Source organism: Maylandia zebra, linkage group LG6, assembly GCF_041146795.1.
Source record: "Maylandia zebra isolate NMK-2024a linkage group LG6, Mzebra_GT3a, whole genome shotgun sequence".
Classification (NCBI taxonomy): Eukaryota; Metazoa; Chordata; class Actinopteri; order Cichliformes; family Cichlidae; genus Maylandia; species Maylandia zebra.
Window position 1 is genome coordinate 43,857,749 of NC_135172.1, and position 26,931 is coordinate 43,884,679.

Genomic DNA, 26,931 nt, shown 5'->3' on the forward strand with positions numbered 1-26,931 from the left:
CCTCACGCGTTTGAAGACATTTTTGAGACTGAAGATGTGGTTTTAGTGTCAGGGTGACTGTTGTGTTAGCGGCTAAGGAAAGCATGCTGTCACTTAGATGTGCTCATCGAGATATGAAAACAAGTGTGTGTGAGAGTGTGTAGATGCTGTAACACAAAGTTGGTGTTTTCTGGGTAAAGCACTGTCGATCGCCATATTTAAAGCTGTGACTCCGCCCATAAAAATCATAGAGCTGGGTTCTCTGTGGCTTGTGAGCCGTTGAAGTTTGCAGCTCTGTCTCTGGACCTGCTCCAGTGCGCAGCATCTTCAGTTTCATCTTATGTACTTTTGATTTGTTTCTGTGCTGCTGTGGTCCACAGTCTCCTGCATTTTTATTCCATGAACTTCTTTGTTACTTAACCTCCACAGCCAGTTCTGTCAGCCAATCGTATCGCGGCATATTATTTTCCGAGCCTCACAGTCGGCGTGTTGAGGAGAAATCAGGACGTTGCCTTGTGAGTGAGTCTGTGTGTCACCGTGTTACATCCTCGTGCAGCAAACAGGACGTAGTCTGTATCAGAGGCACCATGATCGCAGTGCTGACACTTCATTCACACTTTATTCTCCAGGTGAGCAGTACTGATTTTTACTAACGCGGTCCGAATACTCGGGCGTAGCGTGCGGGTAATGTGGCGACAGCTTGCGTGACTGTCATCACAGGAATCCTCCAGAGGTTCTCCGGAGACAGCTGCTCGGGAAAAGGCGCCGCTTTCTTTTCCTGTTCTGTTTTCCTTCATGATTTTAGCTGTGAGTTTGCAGATCGCCGGGAACACCCGAGGTGGAGCTTGTCTGTCTTTGTGAATGTGACCGGGATGAACTGGGAATCCTGAAACAGGATTTTTGTTGCTTCTGTAAGTTGAACTGAGATTTGATGTAATCTGTTTGTTTTTTTGTTAATCTGGATTCACGTGTGCGAGATGACCTTTGAACTGCTCTTGTGGTGAACATTTTTTGGAATGTCCAGATCACGTCTGTCGCCTGAGCTCTGATCAATGCACGAGTCCTTCGAGGGGTTTGATTGTAGAGATCGTCCCAGCGGGCTCTGAGCTCTGACTCTGGGGGATGAATAACCCGTTCCTGGGTTTGCGCCTTGTAGAGTACCAGCTCCCCCAGGGAAACCAGCTCATGTCACCAGGGATTATTTGCTGTCTGCACGGTGTTGCAGGAGGCACCGATGCAGATGGTCAGAACGAGACCTCCAGGAGGAGATGTAAACGCAGCAGCAGTGCTGGAGGTAGTCAGGAGGTGCACAGGGCAGCGACCTGCAGGAAAGGATTCTTGATTTCTTGGGCAGAGTTGTGGAAGTTGACAGATTTCTGAGAGCTGTTTCATTCGTTCTCTTGTCCTCGTTGCAGTTGGATCAGCAGTACAATGAGTTTAAATTGAGGTCCATCATGTCAGAGCACAAGAAGACCATAACAGCGATCAGCTGGTGCCCCGACAACCCCGACCTGTTTGCTTCGGCCTCAGCTGATAACCTCCTCATCGTGTGGAACGTAGCAGAGAAAAAGGCGGTGGCGCGACTCGACAACACTAAAGGTAGCTGGATGATCCACGCCGGGTTGTTTCAGCACAGATCTGTAAAGCCTCACAGCCTCTTCCTGTTTCTCAGGCGTCCCCGTGTCAGTCAGTTGGTGCTGGAACTCGGCCGACGGAGTGGCGTTCGTCTCCCAGCGCGGTCCGCTGTACATCTGGGTCTACCGAGGTCCCGATCCTGGGGTCACGGTGCATAAAGAAGCCCACTCCTTCCTGTCTGACATCTGTCTCTTCAGATGGCACCCCACCAAGAAGGGGAAACTGGTGTTTGGACACACAGACGGGAGCCTGTCGGTGTTTCAGCCAGGTACCGACCAACACGAGTTTTGAATGTGTGGACGCCTGGAGGTCTGTGATCATTGTGTGTCATTCCCCTGAAAAGAGAAGGAAAGTCAGTGGATTTTATTTGAAATTACAATAAATTATATTTACACATTTATATACATTTACTTAGAATATAGTTATTTCTTTGTTTCCTGTAAAAAGCTGACTTGTTAGCCTGTTTTTAGTGTTCGTACCTTTAAGCATTTGTGTGATTATAATTACTCTGAAACGTCAAATGAAATACATTCAATAATTAATTACAGGAGATTACATCTTTAGTCACAGGCCATGTTATCAAGTGTTGCCGTGTTAAAAAAGTATTTTGATTTTATATTTGTAAGTTTTCAGTGTTTTGTATCCAGATGAGAGACGTGACGCAGAACACACGCAGTTTTCACAGAGATTTGCACAAACATTCGTATTAAAGGCCGTTCTTACAGGAAGTCAGGTGGGTGCTCGTTCCTAATATGGTCGTGACAGCGCCCTGAAACCAGCTTATCCACTCAGAGGAATAAGTGGGAGGGGCTAGGTCAGTTTGTGTCAGACAGAGGGTGAAGTGAGGAACCTGCACCGAGGTCCAAATTTAGATAAGTCAAGTCATCGTTATTTATATAACACATTTAAAAGACATGAAGTGTCGGCCAAAGTGCTGAACAGAGGGATGATATAATAAAAGGATTAAAATAGAAAGAAAACATTATAGAAACACTGTAAGACATCCGTGTATGTTTGTAAACAATGTGTGTACATGCAAATACGCACACATGCATACATATACAAAAATGTACACATTCACACACAAGCGCACATACGTGAACATAAAATACATGTATAAGTGTCTACACATGCAAGCATCATCCAATGAGATAAAAGACCAGAATAGTTAAAACAGAATAAACGAGGTGTCAGAGACATCCGAAAGGTAGGTCTTCAGATTCGATTTGACGACTTGCAAGGATGAAGAGGATTTTCTAAAAGAGGGGAGATTGTTCCAGAGTCTCGGGGCGGCAATGGAGAAAGCCCTGGATTTATTTGCTTGTCCAGCTTGAGGGTGGAATCAAAAATGAAACCAAGGTTTTTTACGTGGGGATGTACACGAGCTGATAATGGGACAAGTCGTTTCTTATGAGACTAACAGAGTCCTGCTTACCGAAAATTATAATGTTGGATTTGTTGTGATTCAATTTGAGAAAGTTCAGAGACATCCAGCAATGTATGTCGCTAAGACACTCTGAGACTTTCTGCAGCGTACTGTCAGCACCTGGTTTTAGAGAGAGGTAGAAATGTGCATCGTCTGCATCGGAGTGACAGGAAATCTGGTGTTTCTGAAAAATGGAGCCTAATGCGAGCATGTATAAGGAGAATAAGACCGGGCCCAGAATAGAGCCCTGAGGTATTCCACAGGTGAGCGTAGCTGGGAGGAGTATTTGTTACCCAGCATCACAGAGTAGGATCTGCTCTCCAGGTAAGAGGCAAACCATGTTAGAGCAGAGCCTTGAATGCCGACACGTCTTTAGACGGTTTAGTAGGATCGTGTGGTCGACAGTGTCCAATGCTGCGCTCAGGTCTAGAAGAATCAAAACGGTACTTTTTCCAGTGTCAGCAGCTAAAAGCACATCGTTGAACACCTTCAGTAGAGACTCTGTGCTGTGGAAGGCTCTGAAAGCAGACTGCTATTTATCCAGAATATTATGTGTGTCTAAGAATGAAATAAAGAAGGATTATTCTGTCAAGCATGCAAATTCAGTGTGTCCAAAGAAAAGACCTTTACCCCCCGTTCTCTTCTTGAGGGAGTAAAAGCCAAAAGCACGTGCTGCGTCCGGAGTCTTTAGAGGGGACAGATGAGGAGGACCCTGTCAGTGCCTTGGAGTGGGACCCTTTGTCAACCGACTATTTACTAGGTCAGATCTGAGAGCAGTAAAATAGCTTTTTGTCTGGTCTGTGGCCCGTTCGCCCACAGAAGCGATGAACTGGTTGCCTCTCTTTCAGTGTCTAACCTTCATAACGGCATCCGGCTGGTGGACAGCGAGGCCTTGGCCTGCATCACGTCGTTCTGCTTCCCCTCAGCTGCCGCGTCCGTGCAGTGTTTGGCCTGGGTCCCGTCTGCGCCCGGCATGTTCATCACCGGAGGTAAAGCCTGAGTGTTCACGTGGGATGCGTGTTCCCTTCTGTTTGCTCGGGTGGACGTGGGCTTCGGGCAGCCGGTGTGTGGGACATGCCGCTCTCCTGCTGCCATCTTTTATGCATAGATTCTTATTTGCATGATAATGAGAACATTTGACTTGTGAAGTCCACAATAACACATTTAAGTGGGTTCACTGAATATATTTACAGTATGAAAGAGCCTCCGAGGCGTGTCCAGTGATTTGTTTCTGTCCCTCAGACTCGCAGGTCGGCGTGCTGAGAGTGTGGAACGTGTCTCGCTCGACTCCGCTGGACAGCTTTAAGCTGAAAAAGACGGGATTTCACGCTTTGCATGTCCTCAACTCCCCACTGGCCAAGAAAGGTACCGTCTTTAGTAAATGAGCTGTAACAGCAGGAGAGATGAGAAACACTGAAACAGCTTCAGTTTGAGTCAAGATGGAGCAGTCGGTCAGAGCAAAACCCAACAGACACACACAACATCTACTGATTTATTCAAATGATTAATCCTCCACCATCCACCCATCCATCATCTATCTATCCATCCATCCACCCACCCATCCACCCATCCATCCATCCACCCACCCATCCACCCATCCATCCATCCACCCACCCATCCATCCATCCATCCATCCATCCATCCATCCATCCATCTATCCATCATCCAGCCATCATCCACCCATCCATCCATCCATCCATCCATCTATCCATCATCCATCCATCATCCACTCATCCATCCACCCACCCATCCATCCATCCATCCATCCACCCACCCATCCACCCATCCATCCATCCATCCATCCATCCATCCATCTATCCATCATCCATCCATCATCCACTCATCCATCCACCCACCCATCCACCCATCCATCCATCCACCCACCCATCCACCCATCCATCCATCCATCCATCCATCCATCTATCCATCATCCATCCATCATCCACCCATCCATCCATCCATCCATCTATCCATCCATCCATCATCCATCCATCATCCACTCATCCATCCACCCACCCACCCATCCATCCATCCATCCATCCATCCATCCACCCATCCATCTATCCATCATCCATCCATCATCCACTCATCCATCCATCCATCCACCCACCCATCCACCCATCCATCCATCCATCCATCCATCCATCCATCCATCCATCCATCCATCCATCCATCATCCATCCATCCATCCATCCGTCATCCATCCATCATCCACTCATCCATCCATCCACTCATCCATCCATCCATCCATCATCCACCCATCCATCCATCCATCCATCCATCCATCCATCCATCCATCCATCCACCCATCATCCATCCATCCATCTGTCATCCATCCATCATCCACTCATCCATCCATCCACTCATCCATCCATCCATCCATCATCCACCCATCCATCCATCCATCCATCCATCCACTCATCCATCCATCCATCCATCATCCACCCATCCATCCATCCATCCATCATCCATCATCCATCCATCATCCATCTACCCATCCATCCATCCATCCATCCATCCATCCATCCATCCATCATCCATCCATCATCCATCCATCATCCATCTACCCATCATCCATCCATCCATCCATCCATCCATCATCCATCCATCATCCATCCACCCATCCATCCATCCATCCATCCATCCATCCATCCATCCATCCATCCATCCATCCATCCATCATTCCTCCGAGGTGGAAGCAAAGATTAAATATGCACTGTCCAACTATTTTTCATTCATTTCTCACTAAAGTTTAAACAGATTGATAGCTGTGCAGTATTAGACATCTCTTAGACATTTAAGAGCAGAAAGTTACTCAGCAGTTAAACAAAGATGTAAGGATCCTTTAAAGGCCAGGAGAAGACCTGCTTTCCTCTCACACTCAGCGCTGGCAGTGGATGAACGTTCACATTAATACAGAGAGTTTTACAAACTGCCTGTGTTGGATCATTTTCCAATGATGAAAAGTAGCTTTTTCTGTGTATCTGCTGTCTAAAAGGTTAAATTCAACATCACAAAAGTGTTAATGAATGCCAGAAGTGCTGAGCTCACAGTGACTGTTCTACATTTCAAGGAGAAAACAGTTAAAAATCCAGAATCTGGATTTTGTTAAATAGTCTTCATAAGATTTTGGTTTTGCACTGCGCGTGCAGGATTACAGCTGCAGCTCATCTGCATCAGGTTCTGTTGTTAAAACCCTGGATCCAGCTAATACTTTCCACAGGTGAGTTTGTCACAGCCCTCTTCTCTCTGCAGCTCAGAGCTCCTGCTCCCCCAGTAAGAGTCAGTACACCAGTTCCACCAGTGAGGCGGTCCCTCCCCCGACCCTGTCGCAGAACCGCTCCTTCTCTCTGCCTCCGGGCCACGCCGTCTGCTGCTTCATGGACGGAGGCGTGGGGCTCTACGACATGGGAGCCAAGAAGTGGGACTTCCTGCGAGACTTGGTATTCTTTGGCATCCTCACACGTGAGTGACAAAAAAGGAGCTTCAGCTCACTGTGTCGCTTCTTCCTCAGGGTCACGTAGAAACCATCTTCGACTGCAAATTTAAGCCCGATGATCCCAACCTGCTCGCCACGGCCAGTTTCGATGGAACCATCAAGATCTGGGACACAAACACTCTAACAGCTGTTTACACCTCCCCCGGAAACGAAGGAGTGGTCTACTCCCTGTCCTGGGCTCCGGGTAGGCTAGCTGCACGCATGCACACAGCACACGCATGCATTTACACACACACACACACACACACACACACACACACACACACACACACACACACACACGTAACTGTGTGAAACCTCTGTGATATGTAAAACCTCAGGAGGGACCCGGTGAGGCTGTTCTCAGCTTTATTAGCTTGTTGTAGATATAATTCAAGATTCAAGAGCTTTATTGTCAGTACAACAGCATGCACAGCATGCAGCATACTGACGTGCTGTTTCACTCCAAGCCTCCTGTGGTGCATTTATAAGTATATCAAAGATGTTTCTCCAAAAGATATAAAACTAGGAATTACAAATAAACAACATGTTGTCTTTGTGTTACATATCAGTCGATACATGATCAACACTTCATGTTTAAAAAATAATGATTTAGAAAAACCTTACAGGTGCAGTCAGTCATTTTCTGAGGTTATTTAATAGAAAACATGATGTAGTTCTTATAGATATGCTTTGAACAGTGTGTAATGACGTCTTCTGATAATCTGATGTGTTCTCAGAAACTCATAATTCGTGTATTAAAACTAAGGAGTGGGTTTGCAGTTTGTAGAAGGCGCCACGTTCCCCCAACATTTTGAATACAGCGGACGTCTCCTTTGTGGATAAGGACGCGTTCCTCGTATACGGCTGCAGACCGGCTGTAGCGCGCAAAGGCAGAGAAGTCGAAGGCGTTCTCGTGCAGTGGAGAGACATTTAGATCTGTGTCTGCTCGCCTCATCTACTGAACTGAAGTCACCTGAAAACGTGAAGAAAGAAGAACAAACAGAGAAGCAGCTCATCGTCTCAGACTCCCTCTTTATACCAACAGAGGAGTCGCCCCCTGCTGGACATGAGGAAGAATGCAGGTCAGATTGGCCCAAACAGAAGAAGCCTGTGGCTGTAAAAGTGACGAAGCTTTTACCTGGAAATGCTCGATGTGCTGCTGCTGAACGGGAGACAAACCCGGAGTGACGTGTGACGTTTCCACAACCACTAAAATCACGTCTCACCAGCAAAGTGATAATAAAGTACAAACAGACATTGTGCACGGTGTCAGTTCATCAGCAGGAGTGTCATTCTCCCACACTCTGCAGTCGAGGATCAGGATGGATCGTAAGTTTTACTGCATGTTTCATCCTGACAGTACAGAACTCCATATTTACGACACATGAAGCACAGACGTAGTCAACAATCACCTCCACAGCGACACGTCAAAACATCCTGCAAGCCAACATAACACAACACGACAAATAACTGATGACCCACAGAGATCAGGTCTGCAGGTCAACTCGCTCTGACGCTCAGCAACGCCTTCGTGTTTCTGCGAGAACGGGAAGCTGAACCACAAACACGTCCCACCTGGACAATGACCTCGTTGGATGACCCTCTGGATCGGGCTTTTTATTTGCACAACCACAGAAATCCCACAAATCCAGTTTAGCATTAACTGTGAAACCACGGGAACTCGCGCTGACGTCACAATCAAAGTTTCTGTTTGCTTCGTCCTCAGTCGGCAGCTGCTGCTGTGCTTCCTGTGTGCGCTCTAATCCGTTCACGTTTTCTTGGCTGTTGGACTAAAATTCGCCGGCTCACAGCGAACACGCACACACACCATGAAGTGGTTAAATAACACGGCTTTAAATTATTCTCCACTGTGGAAATGCAGATTTCACTTTGACCAAATTATTATGTTTTTCTTTATTCCCACGATGCAACAAAGGTTTACAGTTACAGGTCACATGGTTCTAATAAGAGATACCACTGACATGCATGAAACATATATTCTATATATGAGCGTATAAAATGACTGGATACATCTAAAGTCGATAATCGTATTCACACGTCCATCTTTCCAAAGGTTATTTTTAGGACTGCACCGCCTGATAATGACGCAGGAACCTCTGGAGCTGAAAATGAAGCGAGCTGCAGTTCCTCTACTGACCACTTGAGGGTGTCTCCATCAGCCAGCAGCGGCACACAGAGCGTTAAAACATCAGACTGTAAATAAACGGGGCTTCTCGTCCTGAAGTCTCATCATTAGCGACCTGAGCTAACCGCGGGTAACGACACTTTATGGTAACATGTCAGAGAAATATTTCAAAGTGAAAATAAATCAGTTTGATGATAAAAACGGAGCGGAGACAGTAAATACAGTCAGCTGATCTTTATTGCTCTAGAGTACACAACACACGGCAGCAGAGCGTCGACCAATCGGGCGACGTCCCGCGTGGCAGCGGTTTATCTGTTGCACAGATCAGAACTGCAACAGCTGGCAGTCATCACGGGCGGACGATTCAGGATCCTGCAGGCCAGCGACTTCAAGCAGCCCTTTGTGTGCGTTACCACTGTGAAAACCAAAGGACAGAAGTGACCGTCACACATCGTCCCAGCCGCTCACAGTGCCCGTGAGGCGGCCCAGCATGCATTTGTTCTCTTTTCTTTGCATAAACGTCAGAGCGACGCAAGGCGAGACTTACCCGGCCCAGAAGTGATGACGAGAGTAGAGCAGACGTCGTTGGAGCTGGAGCACGTCTCCACAGGACGTGAACAGAACTTCTGGCCTCCACAGTGACACTCCAAGGCTTTACCTGCAAAACACGTCAAAGAACCACCTTCAGCCGTCGCCAGCAGCCCCACGGTTCACTCACGCCGCGACAGACCGTCTTACAAACATCAAATAAATGTAACAGACGAACGGAGAGCAGGTCTGCGGGTTAACTCACTCTGACTGACGGCCAGCAGCAGCAGCACAGCGAGCATCACAGTCTTCATGTTTCTGCGGGAACAGGAAACTCAACCACAAACACTTCCCACCTGGACGATGATCCCGTCTGTCGGTCGGGCTTTTTATTTCTGCTTTTTGCCTAATTTGGGAAAACCCACAAATCCAGTTTAGCATTAACTGTGAAACCCCGGGAGCAGGTTGGTGTCGACATCAGCTGCTATTGACACTTTCTAAGATCCTTCTTGTTTCCTGAGTTTTCTCTGTGTAATAAAAACACTTATTTATGAACACGATGATGAAGTGTGTGGTTAAACTCGGGCTCTTGCAGCGGCGAATCTAGATGGGTGGCATCCGGTGGCAAGTGCCGCCCTAGTTTGCACATGACAGTGTTGTTTATTGAAATAGCATGAAGACTTTGAGCGTAGTTGCCGTTAACAGTGAATATCAATTCTTAAACTGAATACATTGCATAGTGCCCCTCCCCCACCATTAACAAATGGTTCAGCCCATAGCGCAGAACGGCTTTTTTCTTGTTGTCAGTAGCAACCGATGCTCATGATTGTGCCAGAGCACACTTTGAACAACACCTCGGGAATTCCAGAGTTCACACAGATGGCTGGTTGTTACACTGTGGAAGTGGACGGAAGCTGAGTGTTATTAATCCTGCGGGGTCCACGGACGTGTCGGCGCCTCCAAATCACATGACTGATTTAAGCTTTTGATCACAAATACATATGAGCCATGCTTTTTTCTAAATACCATTGTCATGTTTTTTTAAGAAGCTTTTTTTTCTAAGGACAGAACGAAAACAGCAGAGAAAGAAGAAAGTCAACGTGTGGGATTTGGTTGTTTAGGAAGAGCGGGAAGTTTTGGGAGTGACGGCAGAGGGAGATTTTTGACATGTGGGAGTTTTGTGACCTTTAGTGTGTAGTCGTTGTTTGTTTTGTGTGTCAGTGAGGGCACTACTGAGCGTCACAAAGGTTGACTGCAGTGGAAACCCAGAGCAGTGATGCGCCTGCTGCTGTCAGGCCTGCAGCTGCATCGCTGTGCTGTTCTCTGTCCTGTGGCGGACAAACAAACTTTTTACTGGCACAAATAATTTGGGGCATCTTATTGTGACACCTGATTGTTGTCTCAATTTAGTTTTAGTAATATTATTAAATGGCTGTACAAAATGTAAAAAAGGCCAGGTGTACTGGCTGCATTTTAGAGAAATAGTTGTATATGTGTCACGGAAAAGAGGGACCCAGGCGCGGTTCTTGCTCACAGAAACACAGTGCGTTTATTTACAGTGAAACAGACAAGTCCAACAATCCATTCAAAAGTGCAATTTTCCAATCGTGCTCGTCCCTTGCTCCCAGTGCGTTCCGTGTAGTAACTCCCTTCGTGTGTGTGCTCCCCAACTCGCTTCTCCGCTCGCCCCTCCAGTTCGGAGTAATAATCCCACGTCGACTGTCGCCGTGAGTCCAGGTTAAATACCCCTTTCTAGCCTGGAGGAATGATTACCAACCACTGGTCAGGTAATCAGCTGCAGGTGGGCTGGCAACAGCGAAGGGGGACTCCCAATGACGACAGTCGCCAGGACACGCCTCTCCCACGGCGCGCACTTCCGTAAACAACCCCGAGGACCAGGGAGGGAGAAGCAAACACATACAGAATACATAAACACAAGCAGGGTCGTCCGGAAAGGGCCGTCCGACCGTGACAGTACCCCCCCTCTAATGGGAGCCTCCGGGCGACCTGGCAAACTTGTCCGGATGCCGGCGGCGGAATTCTCTCACCATGCGATGATCGAGAATGGCAGACCGCGGCACCCAAGAACGTTCTTCCGGACCGTACCCCTCCCAATCCACCAAAAACTGAAAGCCCCTACCGCGGCGCCGGGCATCCATTATGCGAGTAATGGAATACGCCGGGGCGCCGTCGATAATCCGGGCGGGTGGCGGGGGCCCAGGGGGCGGGCACAAAGGGCTGGTCCGGACGGGCCTAACCTGAGAAACATGGAAGACGTTATGTACCTTCATAGCAGGCGGAAGGGCCAGCCGGACCGTCACCGGGTTCAGGACCTCCTGGATGGCAAAGGGGCCAAGAGACCGGGGGGCCAGTTTCTTGGACTCAGTCCGAAGAGGGATGTGCTTGCTGGAGAGCCACACCCGCTGGCCGACCTGATAATCCGGAGCAGGAGTGCGACGGCGATCCGCCAATGCCTTGTTCCGCTCGGCCGTTCTCAGGAGTGCTGCGCGCGTGGCCCGCCAGACCCGACGACAGCGCCTAAGGTGGTGCTGGACCGAGGGAACCGCCAGCTCTCCCTCAGAGATTGAGAGGAGAGGGGGTTGATACCCCAGCGACGCCTCGAAGGGCGAGAGTCCAGTCGCTGATGACGTGCTGGCGTTGTGGGCATACTCCACCCAGGCCAACTGCTCGCTCCAGGTCGCTTGGTTCGATGATGCGACGCAACGCAACATGGCCTCCAGCTCCTGATTGGCCCTTTCGGTCTGACCATTAGTTTGGGGGTGGAACCCGGAGGACAAACTGACCTGAGCCCCCAATTCTGCACAGAACTCCTTCCAAACCCGCGAGGTGAACTGAGGGCCACGGTCGGAAACGATGTCCTGGGGTATGCCGTGGAGCCGAAACACATGCTGCGTCAGTAACTGGGCCGTCTCCAAGGCAGAAGGGAGCTTGGGCAGAGCAATGAAGTGGGCAGCCTTGGAAAAACGGTCAATAATGGTTAGAATGGAGGTGTTACCTGCAGAGGGAGGCAAGCCGGTGACGAAGTCCAGGGCGATGTGCGACCATGGGCGTTTTGGAGTGGGTAACGGTCGCAGGAGGCCAGAAGCAGGCGAGTTGGTGGTTTTGTTCCGTGCGCACACCGGGCATGCCGCAACATAGTTCTGGACATCGAGAACAAGAGAGGGCCACCAAAACAAACGTCGTAGAAAAGAGACAGTGCGATTTTTACCTGGGTGGCACGAAAACTTGGCAGTATGTGCCCAGTGAATGACCTGACTACGCGCTGTGGCCGGAACATATAGTCTCCCTTTCGGGCCCGTGCCAGGGTCGGGCTCCTGTCGCTGGGCGTCCCTGACCACCTTTTCAATCTCCCATGTTAGTGCACCCACAATGCAGGTGGGGGGCAGGATGGGTTTTTCCTTCTCGTCCTCATCGGTCACGGGTGCGAACTGGCGCGACAACGCGTCTGGTTTAGTGTTCCTAGAACCGGGCCTGTAAGTAATGGAGAAGTGAAAACGAGTAAAAAATAAGGCCCACCTGGCTTGTCGGGCGTTGAGGCGCTTGGCTGCCTGGAGATACGCCAGATTTTTGTGGTCCGTCCACACCACGAAAGGCTGCTCAGTGCCCTCCAGCCAATGTCGCCATTCCTCAAGGGCCCACTTGATGGCGAGCAACTCCCGGTCGCCCACGTCGTAATTTCTCTCGGCCTGAGACAACCTGCGGGAGAAGAACGCACAGGGATGCAACTTGCCGTCGATCCGTTGGGAGAGAACCGCCCCCACGCCCGAATCGGACGCGTCCACCTCGACGACGAAAGGCCGGCCGAGGTCCGCCTGGACGAGGACCGGAGCCGAGGAAAACAGGTGCTTGAGCCGATCAAACGCTTGCTGGGCTGCGGAGGCCCACTGGAAAGACAACTTAGGAGAAGTTAGGTTGGTTAGAGGAAGGGCTACCTTGCTGAAATCCCTGATAAAGCGGCGGTAGAAATTGGCGAAGCCCAGGAACCTCTGCACCTCCTTGCGGGTCTTGGGAATAGGCCATTCCACTACGGCTTTGACTTTGGCCGGGTCAGCTCGCAAACGCCCCTGTTCCACAATGAAACCCAGAAAAGAAACAGTTTCCACATGGAACTCACATTTCTCCGCTTTCACAAAAAGGCGGTTCTCCAATAGGCGCCGTAGAACCAGACGTACATGGTTGATGTGCTCAGTCTGCGACCTGGAAAAAATCAGAATGTCATCCAGATACACGAAGACAAAATGGTTAATAAAGTCCCTGAGCACATCATTAATCAGGGCCTGGAAGACCGCGGGGGCGTTAGTGAGACCGAAGGGCATCACTAAGTATTCGAAGTGCCCCAGGTGGGTGTTGAAAGCCGTCTTCCACTCGTCACCCTTGCGGATGCGAACCAGATGATAGGCACTCCGAAGATCCAGTTTGGTGAACAGGACTGCCCCCTGTAATAGTTCGAATGCCGAGGCCAGCAGGGGGAGTGGATATTTATTCCTAACAGTGATCTTGTTCAGCCCTCGAAAGTCAATGCAGGGACGCAGGCTCTTATCTTTCTTCTTTACAAAGAAGAATCCTGCTGCTAAAGGCGAAGTAGATGGGCGAATAATACCTGCGACCAGAGACTCCGTTATGTAGCATTCCATGGCCTCGCATTCCGGTTTAGACAGACTGTAGAGCCGACTTGCTGGCAGGGGAGCGCCTGGGAGTAGGTCGATTCCACAGTCGTAAGGCCGATGTGGAGGCAAAGACAACGCCTTACTTTTGCTGAATACCTGGCCGAGGTCGTGGTAGTCGGCGGGCACCAAGGAAAGGTCGGGGGGTGAGGAGCTTTTCGCAGAGGCGGTCCCAGGATTGTCCGGGACAGCGGCAAGTAAACATTGTTCATGACACCGCGTGCTCCAGCCAGTTACACACCCTTTGGCCCAGTCGATTTGGGGGTTGTGATGTTGGAGCCAAGGAAATCCCAGTACCAGTGGGGTGTGGGGGGCTTTGAATACCAACAAACTGATTTTCTCAGAGTGATTTCCCGAAATAATGAGTGTAATCTCCTGAGTGCGATGTGTGACGGAGGCTAGATGGCCGCCATTTAAGGCTGAGACCTTCAGGACCTCTGGAAGGGGAAGTAGGGGCAGGCCTAAGATGTTGGCTAACTCCTCGTCTAGGAAATTTTGTTCAGAACCAGAGTCAATGAGTGCGCAGCAGGAGTGAGTGAGGGAATGAGACATTAATTTAGCAGGGCAGCTGAGGTGAGGGAACACTTTTGTTGTGGCGCCCGCCAGTATCCCCACAATTACTGACGGGCCGACTCTTTTACTCGGTCTGGGCAGGAGTCAACAAAATGTCCTCTTTTTCCACAAAGAAAGCACTCACCAGTCCGTTGTTTGCGCCCCAGTCTAGAGGAGGAAAGCTTGGCTCCGCCGAGCTGCATGGGTTGCTCTTCATCCCCGTGTCTTCTGCCGAACTCCCGCATGTGGTCGTCTAAGTTAATACACATATTGATTAGAGCAGACAAAGCTTTAGGCAGTTCCTTGGTTGCTAACTCACGCTTAATATTCTCATTAAGGCTGTTGAGGAAGGCTCCACGCAGTGCTTTCTCCTCCCAGCCCGACTCCTCCGCCAGGATCCAGAACTCCACGGAAAAGTCAGCAACACTCCTCCTACCTTGCTTCAGAGAAAACATGCGATGACCTGCAGCATCCGAGCTAGCGCCTTTATCAAACACACAGCGAAACTTGCTGAGAAAGACGTCATATGACACAGAGGGCTGGGTATTTAAAACTGCCTGAGCCCATTGAAGCGCCCGCCCAGTCATAAGTTGCACCAAATAAGCGATTTTAGTAGAATCAGAGGCAAAGGCACAAGGTTGCTGTCTAAACACAAGAGAGCATTGCGTCAAAAAACCCCGGCTCCTCCCCAACTCGCCATCAAATTTTTCGGGTGCGGGGAGTGAGTACTCCCGCTGCCGCGGTGGAGGTGAAGGAGGAAGCGGACAGGCTGCCGCGGCTTCCAGCGAAGGGGCGGGCTGCGTTGGAGCCGTATTAGGTGAGGAAATCAACATACCTTTAAGCTCTGTCATGGCTTGCAGAAGCGCGGTTTGTTCCTTTGAAACGTGCTTCAGCATTTCCTCGTGTCGCTCCAAAACCTCCGCTTGGATAGACAGCTGGCGTGAAGCAGAATCCGCTGGGTCCATGGTGGTGGGATTATTCTGTCACGGAAAAGAGGGACCCAGGCGCGGTTCTTGCTCACAGAAACACAGTGCGTTTATTTACAGTGAAACAGACAAGTCCAACAATCCATTCAAAAGTGCAATTTTCCAATCGTGCTCGTCCCTTGCTCCCAGTGCGTTCCGTGTAGTAACTCCCTTCGTGTGTGTGCTCCCCAACTCGCTTCTCCGCTCGCCCCTCCAGTTCGGAGTAATAATCCCACGTCGACTGTCGCCGTGAGTCCAGGTTAAATACCCCTTTCTAGCCTGGAGGAATGATTACCAACCACTGGTCAGGTAATCAGCTGCAGGTGGGCTGGCAACAGCGAAGGGGGACTCCCAATGACGACAGTCGCCAGGACACGCCTCTCCCACGGCGCGCACTTCCGTAAACAACCCCGAGGACCAGGGAGGGAGAAGCAAACACATACAGAATACATAAACACAAGCAGGGTCGTCCGGAAAGGGCCGTCCGACCGTGACAATATGTTCACAAAATGTACCGTTTATATCTGCATTTCAAGTTCTACAAATAATTTACTCAACACGCCTGTGGTTTAACAGGAAAATATACGAGCAGGATTTGATGTTTTTGTGTGATTTCAGATCAGTTATGTTCAGTGTTGGGAAGGTTACTTTTAAAATGTATTCCATTACAGAATACAGAATACATGCCCCAAAATGTATTCTGTAACGTATTCCGTTACGTTACTCAATGACAGTAACGTATTCTGAATACTTTGGATTTCTTAATATATTATCATGCTGTTTACAACAACATGAATGTCCTATTGCTGTGTGATTTATTACTATTACTGAAGGTCCGCGACTCCGAACTGTAGTAAAGGGACCTCTGACTAATACGGCGGGGTCCCTGTCGGCTCGTAGCCGAAAAATAGCTTTACTTTGTTGTGTGGGTCAACTTTTCTTGCGAGAGACAGAGAGAGGCGTTGAAAGGCTGCTCCAACGGAACTTGTTGTTTTCAGAGGAAAACACGAACACGGTGTACAGTCGAGTCTTAACAGCTTACTTACAACTGGGCTCGTCAGGCTCTCTTCTTGGCTGCAGTGGTTATTATTATATTTACATGCTTCCAGCTCCCGTTTTTCCTCGACGACAGCTCGTACCTTTTTCTCCCTCCTCGCGCTCACAGACACATAACGTGTATGGCAGTCCATTCTCCCAGCAGCACGGACTACACTGCCCATGATGCTACATTCTTTAGAGCTATGCTTGTAGCATTCTGCCTGTTAGCTTAGCACAACAACAACAACAACAACAACGAAAAGGCGCTCTCTCACCCAGGAAACACACAGTCGCAGAGAGAGAGAGCGTCACCCTGTAACCATGGCAACCGTAACGCTGCCGCCTGGAACAACAGAACGTAGCTGTCAAACAAAACCCAAACAGTCCTGACCCGCGACAAAATGAAACAGGAAAGTACCGCAGTGTAATCCATTTATTTCAACAAAGTAACTGTATTCTGAATACCACCTTTTTAAACGGTAACTGTAACGGAATACAGTTACTCATATTTTGTATTTTAAATACGTAACGGCGGTACATGTATTCCGTTACTCCCCAACACTGGTTATGTTAATACAGTACGTCATTCAGACACGTGAGGTCGAGCGGAAAAATTGATACCAAGCAAGCCAAGAAAATAAAATGAAACGATTCAGATTGAAGAGCTTTATTGTCAATACAGCAGCATACAGTGTACCGAAATTCTGTTTCACCCACGTCCTCCGTGGTGCATTTATAAGGATATAAAAGGTATATTTACAGGTGAAATACAAATGCAGACTCAAAAGGAGTCAAAGCTGGCCGGTTGTATTTTGGACCTCAGAGGGTTTAAAGCCAACAAATCCTTCAAAACTAGGTGGAAATTGTTGCTAATGACGACGCAGATTTCTGACATTTTGTGTAAATTTGAGCAACAATTAGATTTTTTTCTAACAAAAACAGTGAAACTGAAGCTAGACTTGTGTTTGTAAAGTAACCGCCCCGTGTTGTGTTGCTTTCTGGGTTTTATACTTATTAGGTACATATTCATTTATTATACGGGTTATACAGTACATAACATCAACATTCACGCTTTATGTAACTAAAGTGTTTCATTATGTGGGCTGCAGAAAATAATTAAGTTACAGATTATATTTCTATGAAAAGCATGTAAACTTACAGCATTTGAGTCATTTGAACCATAATGTAACACCTGCGTATGTGTTTGAAAAACAGGCTTTGACTTTGCCGCTCGTCTCTAGATGTGGCCCTGGGCTCCTGTGTCCGAGCAAAGACACCGTTTCAGTGTTGAGAGACATCACAGACTGTAAATAAACGATGGCCACTGTGACATCACTCGGTGTTTTCGGGGCTTCTCGTCCTGAAGTCTCATCATTAGCGACCTGAGCTAACCGCGCGTAACGACACTTTATGGTAACATGTCAGAGAAATATTTCAAAGTGAAAATAAATCAGTTTGATGATAAAAACGGAGCGGAGACAGTAAATACAGTCAGCTGATCTTTATTGCTCTAGAGTACACAACACACGGCAGCAGAGCGTCGACCAATCGGGCGACGTCCCGCGTGGCAGCGGTTTATCTGTTGCACAGATCAGAACTGCAACAGCTGGCAGTCATCACGGGCGGACGATTCAGGATCCTGCAGGCCAGCGACTTCAAGCAGCCCTTTGTGTGCGTTACCACTGTGAAAACCAAAGGACAGAAGTGACCGTCACACATCGTCCCAGCCGCTCACAGTGCCCGTGAGGCGGCCCAGCATGCATTTGTTCTCTTTTCTTTGCATAAACGTCAGAGCGACGCAAGGCGAGACTTACCCGGCCCAGAAGTGATGACGAGAGTAGAGCAGACGTCGTTGGAGCTGGAGCACGTCTCCACAGGACGTGAACAGAACTTCTGGCCTCCACAGTGACACTCCAAGGCTTCACCTGCAAAACACGTCAAAGAACCACCTTCAGCCGTCGCCAGCAGCCCCACGGTTCACTCACGCCGCGACAGACCGTCTTACAAACATCAAATAAATGTAACAGACGAACGGAGAGCAGGTCTGCGGGTTAACTCACTCTGACTGACGGCCAGCAGCAGCAGCACAGCGAGCATCACAGTCTTCATGTTTCTGCGGGAACAGGAAACTCAACCACAAACACTTCCCACCTGGACGATGATCCCGTCTGTCGGTCGGGCTTTTTATTTCTGCTTTTTGCCTAATTTGGGAAAACCCACAAATCCAGTTTAGCATTAACTGTGAAACCCCGGGAGCAGGTTGGTGTCGACATCAGCTGCTATTGACACTTTCTAAGATCCTTCTTGTTTCCTGAGTTTTCTCTGTGTAATAAAAACACTTATTTATGAACACGATGATGAAGTGTGTGGTTAAACTCCGAGCAAAGCCACCGTTTCAATGTTGAGAGAATCATGAGTCAGAGGGAAAAACCAGCTGGTTCAAAGTTTCTGTTTGCTGTGGACGCCCTCAGACCAGCTTTGATGCTTCCTGTACGTCTGGCGATGCTTCGCTGCTGCTGTGCTTCCTGTGCGCTCTAATTCATCAGCAGGGACAGTTTCTTTAATCCGAGGCTCACAGATAACAGGAAGTTCACACACAGAGCTTTTAGATTGCCCACAGGGTTTATGCTGTTTTGAGAAATCAATCATCTTTGCCTGTTTTCTTCTTCTTCGATCAATAAGAGGAGCAGGTCGGTTTTGTCTCCTTCATAATAGAAACCATCGTTTAAAAACTGAGGTGATCTGAGACGCTTTGTGTCACTAAAGCAGCAGCAGCAGCGTTTCACTGCGTCGTGTAGATGAGCTGATGACGTGTTTGTTTCTCTGTGAAGGAGACCTGAACTGCATCGCGGGGGCGACGTCCCGTAACGGAGCGTTCATCTGGGACGTCAGGAAAGGAAAAATCATCACTCGCTTCAACGAGGTGAGTAGGGCCGCGCCCCCGTGTGTCTGAACCCGATCGCACGATGCACAGCGTGATGCGTCTGTCTGTCTTCCTCCAGCACGGTAAGAACGGCATTTTCTGTATTTCCTGGAGCCACAAGGATTCAAAGCGGATCGCTACCTGCAGCGGAGACGGATTCTGGTGAGTGCTTCCTCTTCTCTCCCGACGACGGCGTCGTGTTTGTCCTTTGCAGTGATTCGTGTTTTTATTGTTGTTGTGGCGACAGCATCATCCGGACCATCGACGGTAAAATCCTGCACAAGTACAAACACCCCGCTGCTGTGTTCGGCTGCGACTGGAGCCAGAACAACAAGTAAGACCTGCGTCCACATCGTTGGGCTTCACTTGAATCATTTAAGCAACATGGTAGGATGTCACAGCTCGGAGAAGGAAAAACAGGGGACACAGGACGAGGACGGTGAGTGTCACAGCCCGGGCTGTCTGGAGGTTATCCAGGCACAAAACGTGTCACCCAAGTGCTTTAAAGGACCCAGCGGCTCGTTTACATGAACGTCTACGGCAGGTTCAGAGCTGGACGTCACACTGAACAGGGCTGAGTGCTGTTGTTACGGTTTAAGCCTCCTGCTCACCAGCTCTGTGAGTCCAATGAGTTTATGGTCCCAGTCGATGAAGAAGACATGATGTTCTTCTAAGTTCCTCTGTAGTGTCAACAATCAGCACGTGCTAAAGTGTACAGTAGAGCTAAATATGGGCTAATATCTACACACACACGATACACTGATCCCATCGTCCAGCAGCGTGTACACCCTCCTGTAGCAGGACGAACCTGCGCTGATGTTTCCTGTGTGACTTCATTAGTCTGTCTCATCCAGGTGGAGGAGTCTTCTTCACAGCGTTGCTCATGCACAGCTCTCTGGAGGTCCAGCTCTGGCCTCTGGTTCAGACCTGGACTTTGTCCCATCGATGACCCAGTCTGGTCCGAGCTGTAGCCTCTGTGTTCACTCAGACCGCCCTCCCTCCTCCTTTGTGCTGACGGCTACTGCGAGCTGTTGGTTTCCTCCAAACGTGCTTCACAGACAAACGTCTGCACTTTGTTCTCGTCTGTTCCTGAGGTCTGTGCTTCGTATAGCTGCATCCACACAAAGCCAGCGCTGCAGTTCCTCTGATGTCCAGCAGTGTTTGTGTGAGCGAGAATAGAGAACGACGAGGTCACGGTTTGACCCGTCGGTATTTCCTATTTAAACCAGCATCACAGCGGGTTTACGTTTCCAGGGAAGAGTGTGCAGCAGCTCTGAGGGGTCAAAGGTCCGTGTGCACCGACATCAGCTGATGGAGGAGCTGTGGGTGGTGCGTGTTCGTTAACGCTGAGCAGCAGGTTGAAATAAAGCGCAGTGATCCTTTAAAGCTGTGAGAACGTCACCGTGTGCTTCTGTCTGCAGGGACATGATAGCGACGGGCTGCGAGGACAAGAACGTGCGCGTGTACTACCTGGCCACGAGCTCGGACCAGCCTCTGAAGGTGTTCACGGGACACCTGGCCAAGGTGTTCCACGTTCGCTGGTCCCCCCTGAGAGAGGGCATCCTGTGCTCTGGATCGGATGATGGGTGAGTGCAGACACACTGAGAGGAGGAGGCGGAGCACGCCGTCCCAAGTTAGCCTTGGTTCAAAGAGTGTGTGTGTGTGTGTGTGTGTGTGTGCAGGACTGTTCGTATCTGGGACTACACGCAGGACGCCTGCATCAATGTGCTGAGCGGGCACACGGCTCCGGTCAGAGGCCTGATGTGGAACACAGAGGTGCCTTACCTGCTCATCTCAGGTAACGTCTCTACAAGCGTCGCCTCCCCTGGTGTGTGAGTCGTGCGCAGTGGGCGGTCTCAGGAGACCGATGTGCTCGTTTGTGCTGTTTCGCAGGTTCCTGGGATTACACCATCAGAGTGTGGGACACCAGAGACGGCACGTGTTTAGACACGGTCTACGACCACGGAGCCGACGTGTACGGTGAGTCGGGCTCCGCTTCCCGTTTACGGCGCGCTTCAGTAAACATTCGTGTGCGTTCCTGTCACAGCCGCTCACTCTGTGCGTGTGCAGGTCTCACGTGCCATCAGAGCCGTCCCTTCACCATAGCGAGCTGCAGCAGGGACAGCACGGTGAGGCTGTGGTCCCTCACGCCGCTCATCTCCCCTCTGCTGCTGAACGTCCTCGCTGACCAGCCCTGGGAGAAGATCATCGGAAACACAGGTGGGAACTCACCTGAACTTTAATCTGCTCACTCGTGCTGCCGGTGTCATTGTTGTACCGCTGTGCTGCGGGGTCGCTAACCCCCGAACCTACAAGCTGCTTCAAAGTGACAAACGTTTGTTTCTATGGCGGCGTTACAGTTTCGTCATGGCGAGCGTTGAAGCGTCGAGCTCACTGCTTCTGATCGCTCCCTGATTTATGTCTTATTGTCACTATTTTAACTTTATGACCGTTTTTGTTTCTTATCATTATAATGAAGTCTCTGTGTGTGTGCGTGCGTGTGCGTGTGCGTGCGTGCGTGTGTGCGTGTGTGTGTGTGTGTGTGTGTGTGCAGACACAGCTATGGTTCCTGGCTCTCCGCCGCTGCTCTGTGGAAAAGTATCCAGAGACATCAAGCAGGAGCTGGACAAGCTGAGCTTCGACATCAGAGCCAAGAAGCTTCGCTGGTTCTCTGAATGCTTTTCGGTAACGACCTCGATGTCAGGTGCTGTTTAAGCCGACAGCCCCGCGCTGAGGTGCGGGGCTGTGAGCTCGTAGCTCTCCATCAGAGTCCGAGTACGAGGAGCTGAGGAGAGCTTGCTGCTGCTCATCACGTCCACACTGAGCTCACAGAGATGAATCCTGCCTACACTGTTTAATATAACATTCATCATATGTAGGTCACCAGCCTGTCGCTGAGCTGCGTTTCTAATGATTCAGGTCAGTTTTATTTATACGGCACCAAATCAGGACAAAAGCCAGAGATGAATAATAACTAATGATTTATAGATAAAGTTGACTTTGAATTACAGAGAGGTGACCTGGAAGTCTCAGACCAGCCTTTGTGAAAGCAAAGGAGATACATCCCATAATTCACAGCAGCACAAGCTCAGACTCTTCATAAAGACCGCACGGTCCTTTTTCCAAGCTCTAGAACGATGTCATAGCTTAGTAACATCCTCTCACTGCTGTAATAGAGCTAAAAGCTAAGGTTCGCCGGGGGCGGAGCTTCTTCTGTTATGACCAATGACATTTATCCTTATTAAACTGAGACATGAGGGGAGAGTCTTTGGTCGTGTCCAAATTCATGGGCTGCATCCTTCTGAGGACCCGGCCTTCGCGGTCTACGTGGGCCGGGTCCTCAGAAGGTCGGTAGGCCGGAAGTAAACGGCTGACGGTCTCGCCTTCAGATTAGCGTCGCCGCTGTCTCGGTGGAGTTTAATAAACTCGGCCATCTGCTCCTTGCTATCTAAAATATAACAGGACACTGGAGGAAACTCTCGACCGTCTGTTTACTCGGTTTTCTGTTTGACGTTTATTCAGCTGTGTAAAAACCACCCGGGGGATTAATAAAGTTTTATTTTATCTAATCTAATAGCTTTAATCTCAGCCAAACCGATTTACTCACGAACAAACAAAACACTGAAAAAAGCCCAACAATAACATTTTTAGGTTGTCTAAGTGAATTATATATCACGTTTAACCTGAGCAGCGAAAGTCCGCGGTGATCTGAACATGATGTGCCGGGAGTTGTGCCGTTCTCGGCGGCTTCAGTAACCCTCGAGCTCCCGGCTAGCTATCGAGCTGGTGGGTAACAGACGCCGCCGAAAACATCGAAGCACTTTAGCAAATATGCGATATCTTGATAAACCGAGCAGATATTTGATGTTTACACAGCTACTTTCTCGCCTGAAAATATGTTAAATCTTTATTTTGTGACCCAGAAATATTAGTAAGAGTAGTCAAAGGAGCTTGCAAAGAAAAGCGTCTGGACTTCTTTAAGTTGCTTGAAGACGTTTCACCTCTCATCCGAGAAGCTTCTTCAGTTCTAAGGTCAAATGGTGGAGAGTCCCAGATATAAACCTAGTGGGAGTTTCCCCCCACAGAGGGACAAAAGGACCCCTGATGATCCTCTAATCGCCTGAGCCAAGGTGTGAAACTGGGTGTGGGTCCCAATCAGCCAGAGTTTCGGGTGTGTTCATTGTGAAACCTGGCCCCACCTTATCATGTGATGTCCTGAGGTCAGATGGCCCAGGATGTGAGTGGGCGTTAAGGCGTCTGGGGAGGATCTCAAAACTGGATTATAGATGGCAGAGAGTTGGTGTCGTAAGCCCCGCCTCTGTTCAAAGATGGTCGCTCACAGTGGACATAGATGCTTCTTTCACTCCTCTTTCAAACCATCTGTCCTCTCTGTCCAAAATGTGAACATTGGCATCCTCGAAAGAGTGACCTTTGACCTTTAGATGCAGATGGACTGCTGAGTCTTGTCCTGTGGAGGTGGCTCTTCTGTGTTGTGCCATGCGCTTGTGAAGTGGCTGTTTGGTCTCTCCAATGTAGAGGTCTGAGCATTCCTCGCTGCACTGTACAGCATACACCACATTGTTAAGTTTGTGTTTTGGCGACCTTAGAACTGAAGAAGCTTCTCGGATGAGAGGTGAAACGTCTTCAAGCAACTTAAAGAAGTCCAGACGCTTTTCTTTGCAAGCTCCTTTGACTATGATGACCTGGATGACTGAGAACCTTCACAGACATTAGTAAGAGTAATATTAAAAACTTAGTACTGGCCGCCATTGCTGGAAACTGGAGTTTGGCTGGGCCGTGCTATGAATTCTGGGATATGGTGCGCCACGAAGGACACACCCGACCCATCCTTCAAATTCGGGGAAAAGGAGGACGCATTTGTCGGCCGCATTTGGAGGAGTCTACGAATGTGGACAGCCTTCAGCGCGTCGCTGTGATGTAATCGGTCTACAAATGTGTCCTCAGGAGGAAGCAGCCCATGAATTTGGACACGCCCTTTGTGTTTGGTGCTTTTCTCCTCCTGCCAAGCTTTTCACTGCGAGCGCAGCCTCGTTTGTCTGTTTGACCTCCTCCTCCTGTTCCTCCTGCTCCTCCTCTTCCTCCTCCTCCCCTCCTCCTCCTCCTGCTCCTCCTCCTTCTCCTGCTCCTCCCGTCCTCCTCCTGCTCCTCCTGCTCCTCCCCTCCTCCTCCTGCTCCTCCTCCACAGCCTGAACGTGATGTTTGCAGAACAGAGATCAGGACAGAGTGAAATCTGCTTTCATATTTACATATTTTTATTATTATTACAGATGTTACAGATTTTAAAACTACTTCCTGGTTTATTTGGAGTCTTCGCTGTGAGATCTCCTCCTGCTCCTCCTCCTGCTCCTCCTCCTGCTCCTCCTGCAAACGCGGCAGCAGTAAAGCCAGAGAACATCAGCATGTTAGCAGGATGCCACAGTCTGTGGTGGAGGAGAGGCTGGATTACTGGTCTGATTAAACATGTTTGAACGCATCAGCGTGCTGGTTTTCACACGTGTGTGTGTGTGTGTGTGTGTGTGTGTGTGTGTGTGTCAGCCTCCAGGTGGCAGCAGTAACCTGTGGGACCTGGTGTCAGTGATTAACGGCCAGGACGACTCGCTGCTCCCAGCCAGCTACAGCAAAGGAGTGATGCACATGAAGCACCTGCTCAAGTTTAAAACCGTGAGTCCTGATTGGTCCTTTCACCGTCACAGCTGACGGTTACCGCAGCGTGCACAGTCAGCGCCACACCTGTTCCTGCTTGAGTTGTGATCCAGCAGGAGACTGTTGCCTCATGCTCCTGCAGCTGCAGGCGTGCAGCACGTCTCTATTGCTGCTGCTGATCTGTGGAACGATCTGCCCCAGCACATCAGGGAGGCTCCTTCACTGTCCACGTTTAAAACACGTCTAAAACCCATGTTTACTCCTTGGTGTATGAAACAGTATGAGCCTGATCTTATTGTTCTACATCTAATTCTAATGATCATTTTCTAGCCTCAGCTTTTGTTTTCTTGTCTTCCAGTCTGAAGCTCAGGAGCTGACCATCGTGAAGATGTCCAAATTCGGAGGAGGAATCGGAGCGCCGAGCAAAGAGGAGCGGCTGAAGGAAGCCGCAGATATCCATCTGAGGCTGGGACAGACCCAACGATACTGTGAGCTGATGGTGGAGCTGGGACAGGTGTGTGTGTGTGTGTGTGTGTGTGAACTCACTGTTCAAATGAAACTTTGACTAAAACAAAAAGCAGGAAGAGTTTGAGTGACGCTGCACCGAGGGCTCGGTGATGTGAGCGTTTTGTGTGTTTCAGTGGGAGAAAGCGTTGTCTGTGGCACCGGGAGTCTCCATGAAGTACTGGAAGAAGCTCATGCAGAGGTAACACCGAGCACCAACCCAGAGAACCACCGAGCGTCGCGCCCGTTTCTGACACGAAAGGCTGCACTTAATGTTTTCTGACTCAACATGAGTGCGCTGAGGTCGGGCCCATCGGCAGCACAGATGACTGTTTGTAAGGTTTAAGGCGATCGTGCGTCCATGACGTGTTTAAGTGTTAGGCTGCAAACGCAGAGCAGCGAGGCCACAAAGGTCACGATAAAGAAACGGTTTATAAGGTTTATCGTCATCATCACCCGAGTCTCACATTCCTGCTGCTCCACACGCTTCATATCAGCCTGTGCTTGTGGCAGGAGAGCGGACCAGCTGATGGCCGAGGATAATGACGACGCCATCCCGTACTGCGTCGCCACGGGAGACATCAAAAAACTGGTGACGTTCTTCAGCGGGAGAGGACAGCTGCTGGAGGCCTTACTGATAGCACAGGTACAAAGATCGCACCAACACGGACGCATCACCTGTGACGAAGGACGCACAGGTGACAACATCCTAACCATGAATGTTTTTAGGGAGCGTGTGAGGGGAACATACGTGCACCTCAAAGCTCTGCAGCCAACCACACGACTAATGACGTGGACAACAGGCAGCAGTACCAGAGGTAGCACGCACACGCACACACACGCACGCACGCACGCACGCACGCACAGGTCAGAGCAGACAGATGCTGATACTCTGCTGATCTCAGGTCAGCTTCTCCTCCTTAGTTTAACTGAACACCTGTGTGAGTCACACCTGCAGACCTCTGTGGCTCTCCTCTCTCTGCAGCCTCCTCCATAAGGTTTGTAAGGACCTCGCTGAGTGGTACTTCCAGGACGGATGCTCTGTGCTGGCGGCGTGCTGCCACCTGGCCGTGGACGACGTCGAGGTGAGTGTCGCAGTCGCCGTCTTCGGCATTTCTTTGCGCTCCGCTTTAAAACATGGCTGAAGTGTGTGCGGACGTGTGCTTTGGTTCCAGTTAGCCATGTCCAGTCTGATGCGAGGTAACGAGCTGGAGCTGGCCGCGTGTGTGGGCATCGTCCTCGGAGAGGGGGCCAATCAGAGCACGGCTTACTGCCTTCAGCTCCTTGCCAGGAAGTACATGACCAATCCGACATGGTAGGCTTTTGTGTTGCTTTGCCCCCACACGAAGACCGCCGTCCCCTGAGCACGCTCAGTTAACTGAACTGGTCACATGATTTGGTTTAG

General features: G+C 49.6%; 1 protein-coding gene, 1 long non-coding RNA gene and 1 other non-coding gene across 6 annotated transcripts in view; 1 reads left to right on the forward strand and 2 right to left on the reverse strand.

Annotated features, from left to right (window-relative positions):
• Window positions 1-26,931, forward strand: part of wdr17 (WD repeat domain 17) — a 36,498-nt gene that overhangs the window by 2,618 nt on the left and 6,949 nt on the right. For 3 of the 4 annotated variants that reach the window (XR_013099073.1, XM_014411953.4, XM_076885404.1), the window contains exons 3-24: window positions 1,395-1,578; window positions 1,652-1,882; window positions 3,690-3,800; window positions 3,889-4,029; window positions 4,283-4,405; window positions 6,296-6,483; window positions 6,555-6,723; window positions 19,267-19,358; window positions 19,438-19,520; window positions 19,606-19,692; window positions 20,780-20,944; window positions 21,041-21,156; window positions 21,252-21,338; window positions 21,429-21,578; window positions 21,913-22,043; window positions 24,915-25,040; window positions 25,381-25,536; window positions 25,664-25,728; window positions 26,040-26,172; window positions 26,256-26,344; window positions 26,512-26,611; window positions 26,702-26,841. Coding sequence is in view for 3 of the 4 variants with exons in the window: in XM_014411953.4 (XP_014267439.3) it covers window positions 1,395-1,578; window positions 1,652-1,882; window positions 3,690-3,800; window positions 3,889-4,029; window positions 4,283-4,405; window positions 6,296-6,483; window positions 6,555-6,723; window positions 19,267-19,358; window positions 19,438-19,520; window positions 19,606-19,692; window positions 20,780-20,944; window positions 21,041-21,156; window positions 21,252-21,338; window positions 21,429-21,578; window positions 21,913-22,043; window positions 24,915-25,040; window positions 25,381-25,536; window positions 25,664-25,728; window positions 26,040-26,172; window positions 26,256-26,344; window positions 26,512-26,611; window positions 26,702-26,841 (2,867 nt within the window). In the remaining variant the exon portion in view is untranslated. The remainder of the gene's footprint in view (window positions 1-1,394; window positions 1,579-1,651; window positions 1,883-3,689; window positions 3,801-3,888; window positions 4,030-4,282; window positions 4,406-6,295; window positions 6,484-6,554; window positions 6,724-19,266; window positions 19,359-19,437; window positions 19,521-19,605; window positions 19,693-20,779; window positions 20,945-21,040; window positions 21,157-21,251; window positions 21,339-21,428; window positions 21,579-21,912; window positions 22,044-24,914; window positions 25,041-25,380; window positions 25,537-25,663; window positions 25,729-26,039; window positions 26,173-26,255; window positions 26,345-26,511; window positions 26,612-26,701; window positions 26,842-26,931) is intronic. The other variant, XM_076885405.1, reaches the window with a different exon arrangement.
• On the reverse strand, window positions 8,887-16,458 carry LOC112434956 (uncharacterized). Its single transcript, XR_013099087.1, has 4 exons — window positions 16,444-16,458; window positions 9,461-9,601; window positions 9,215-9,325; window positions 8,887-9,082 (listed from the first exon to the last, which is right to left on the reverse strand). It is a non-coding gene; the product is annotated as an uncharacterized LOC112434956 (long non-coding RNA).
• On the reverse strand, window positions 17,922-18,769 carry LOC101468826 (uncharacterized). The gene is made up of 3 exons (XR_013099086.1): window positions 18,496-18,769; window positions 18,250-18,360; window positions 17,922-18,117 (listed from the first exon to the last, which is right to left on the reverse strand). It is a non-coding gene; the product is annotated as an uncharacterized LOC101468826 (transcript).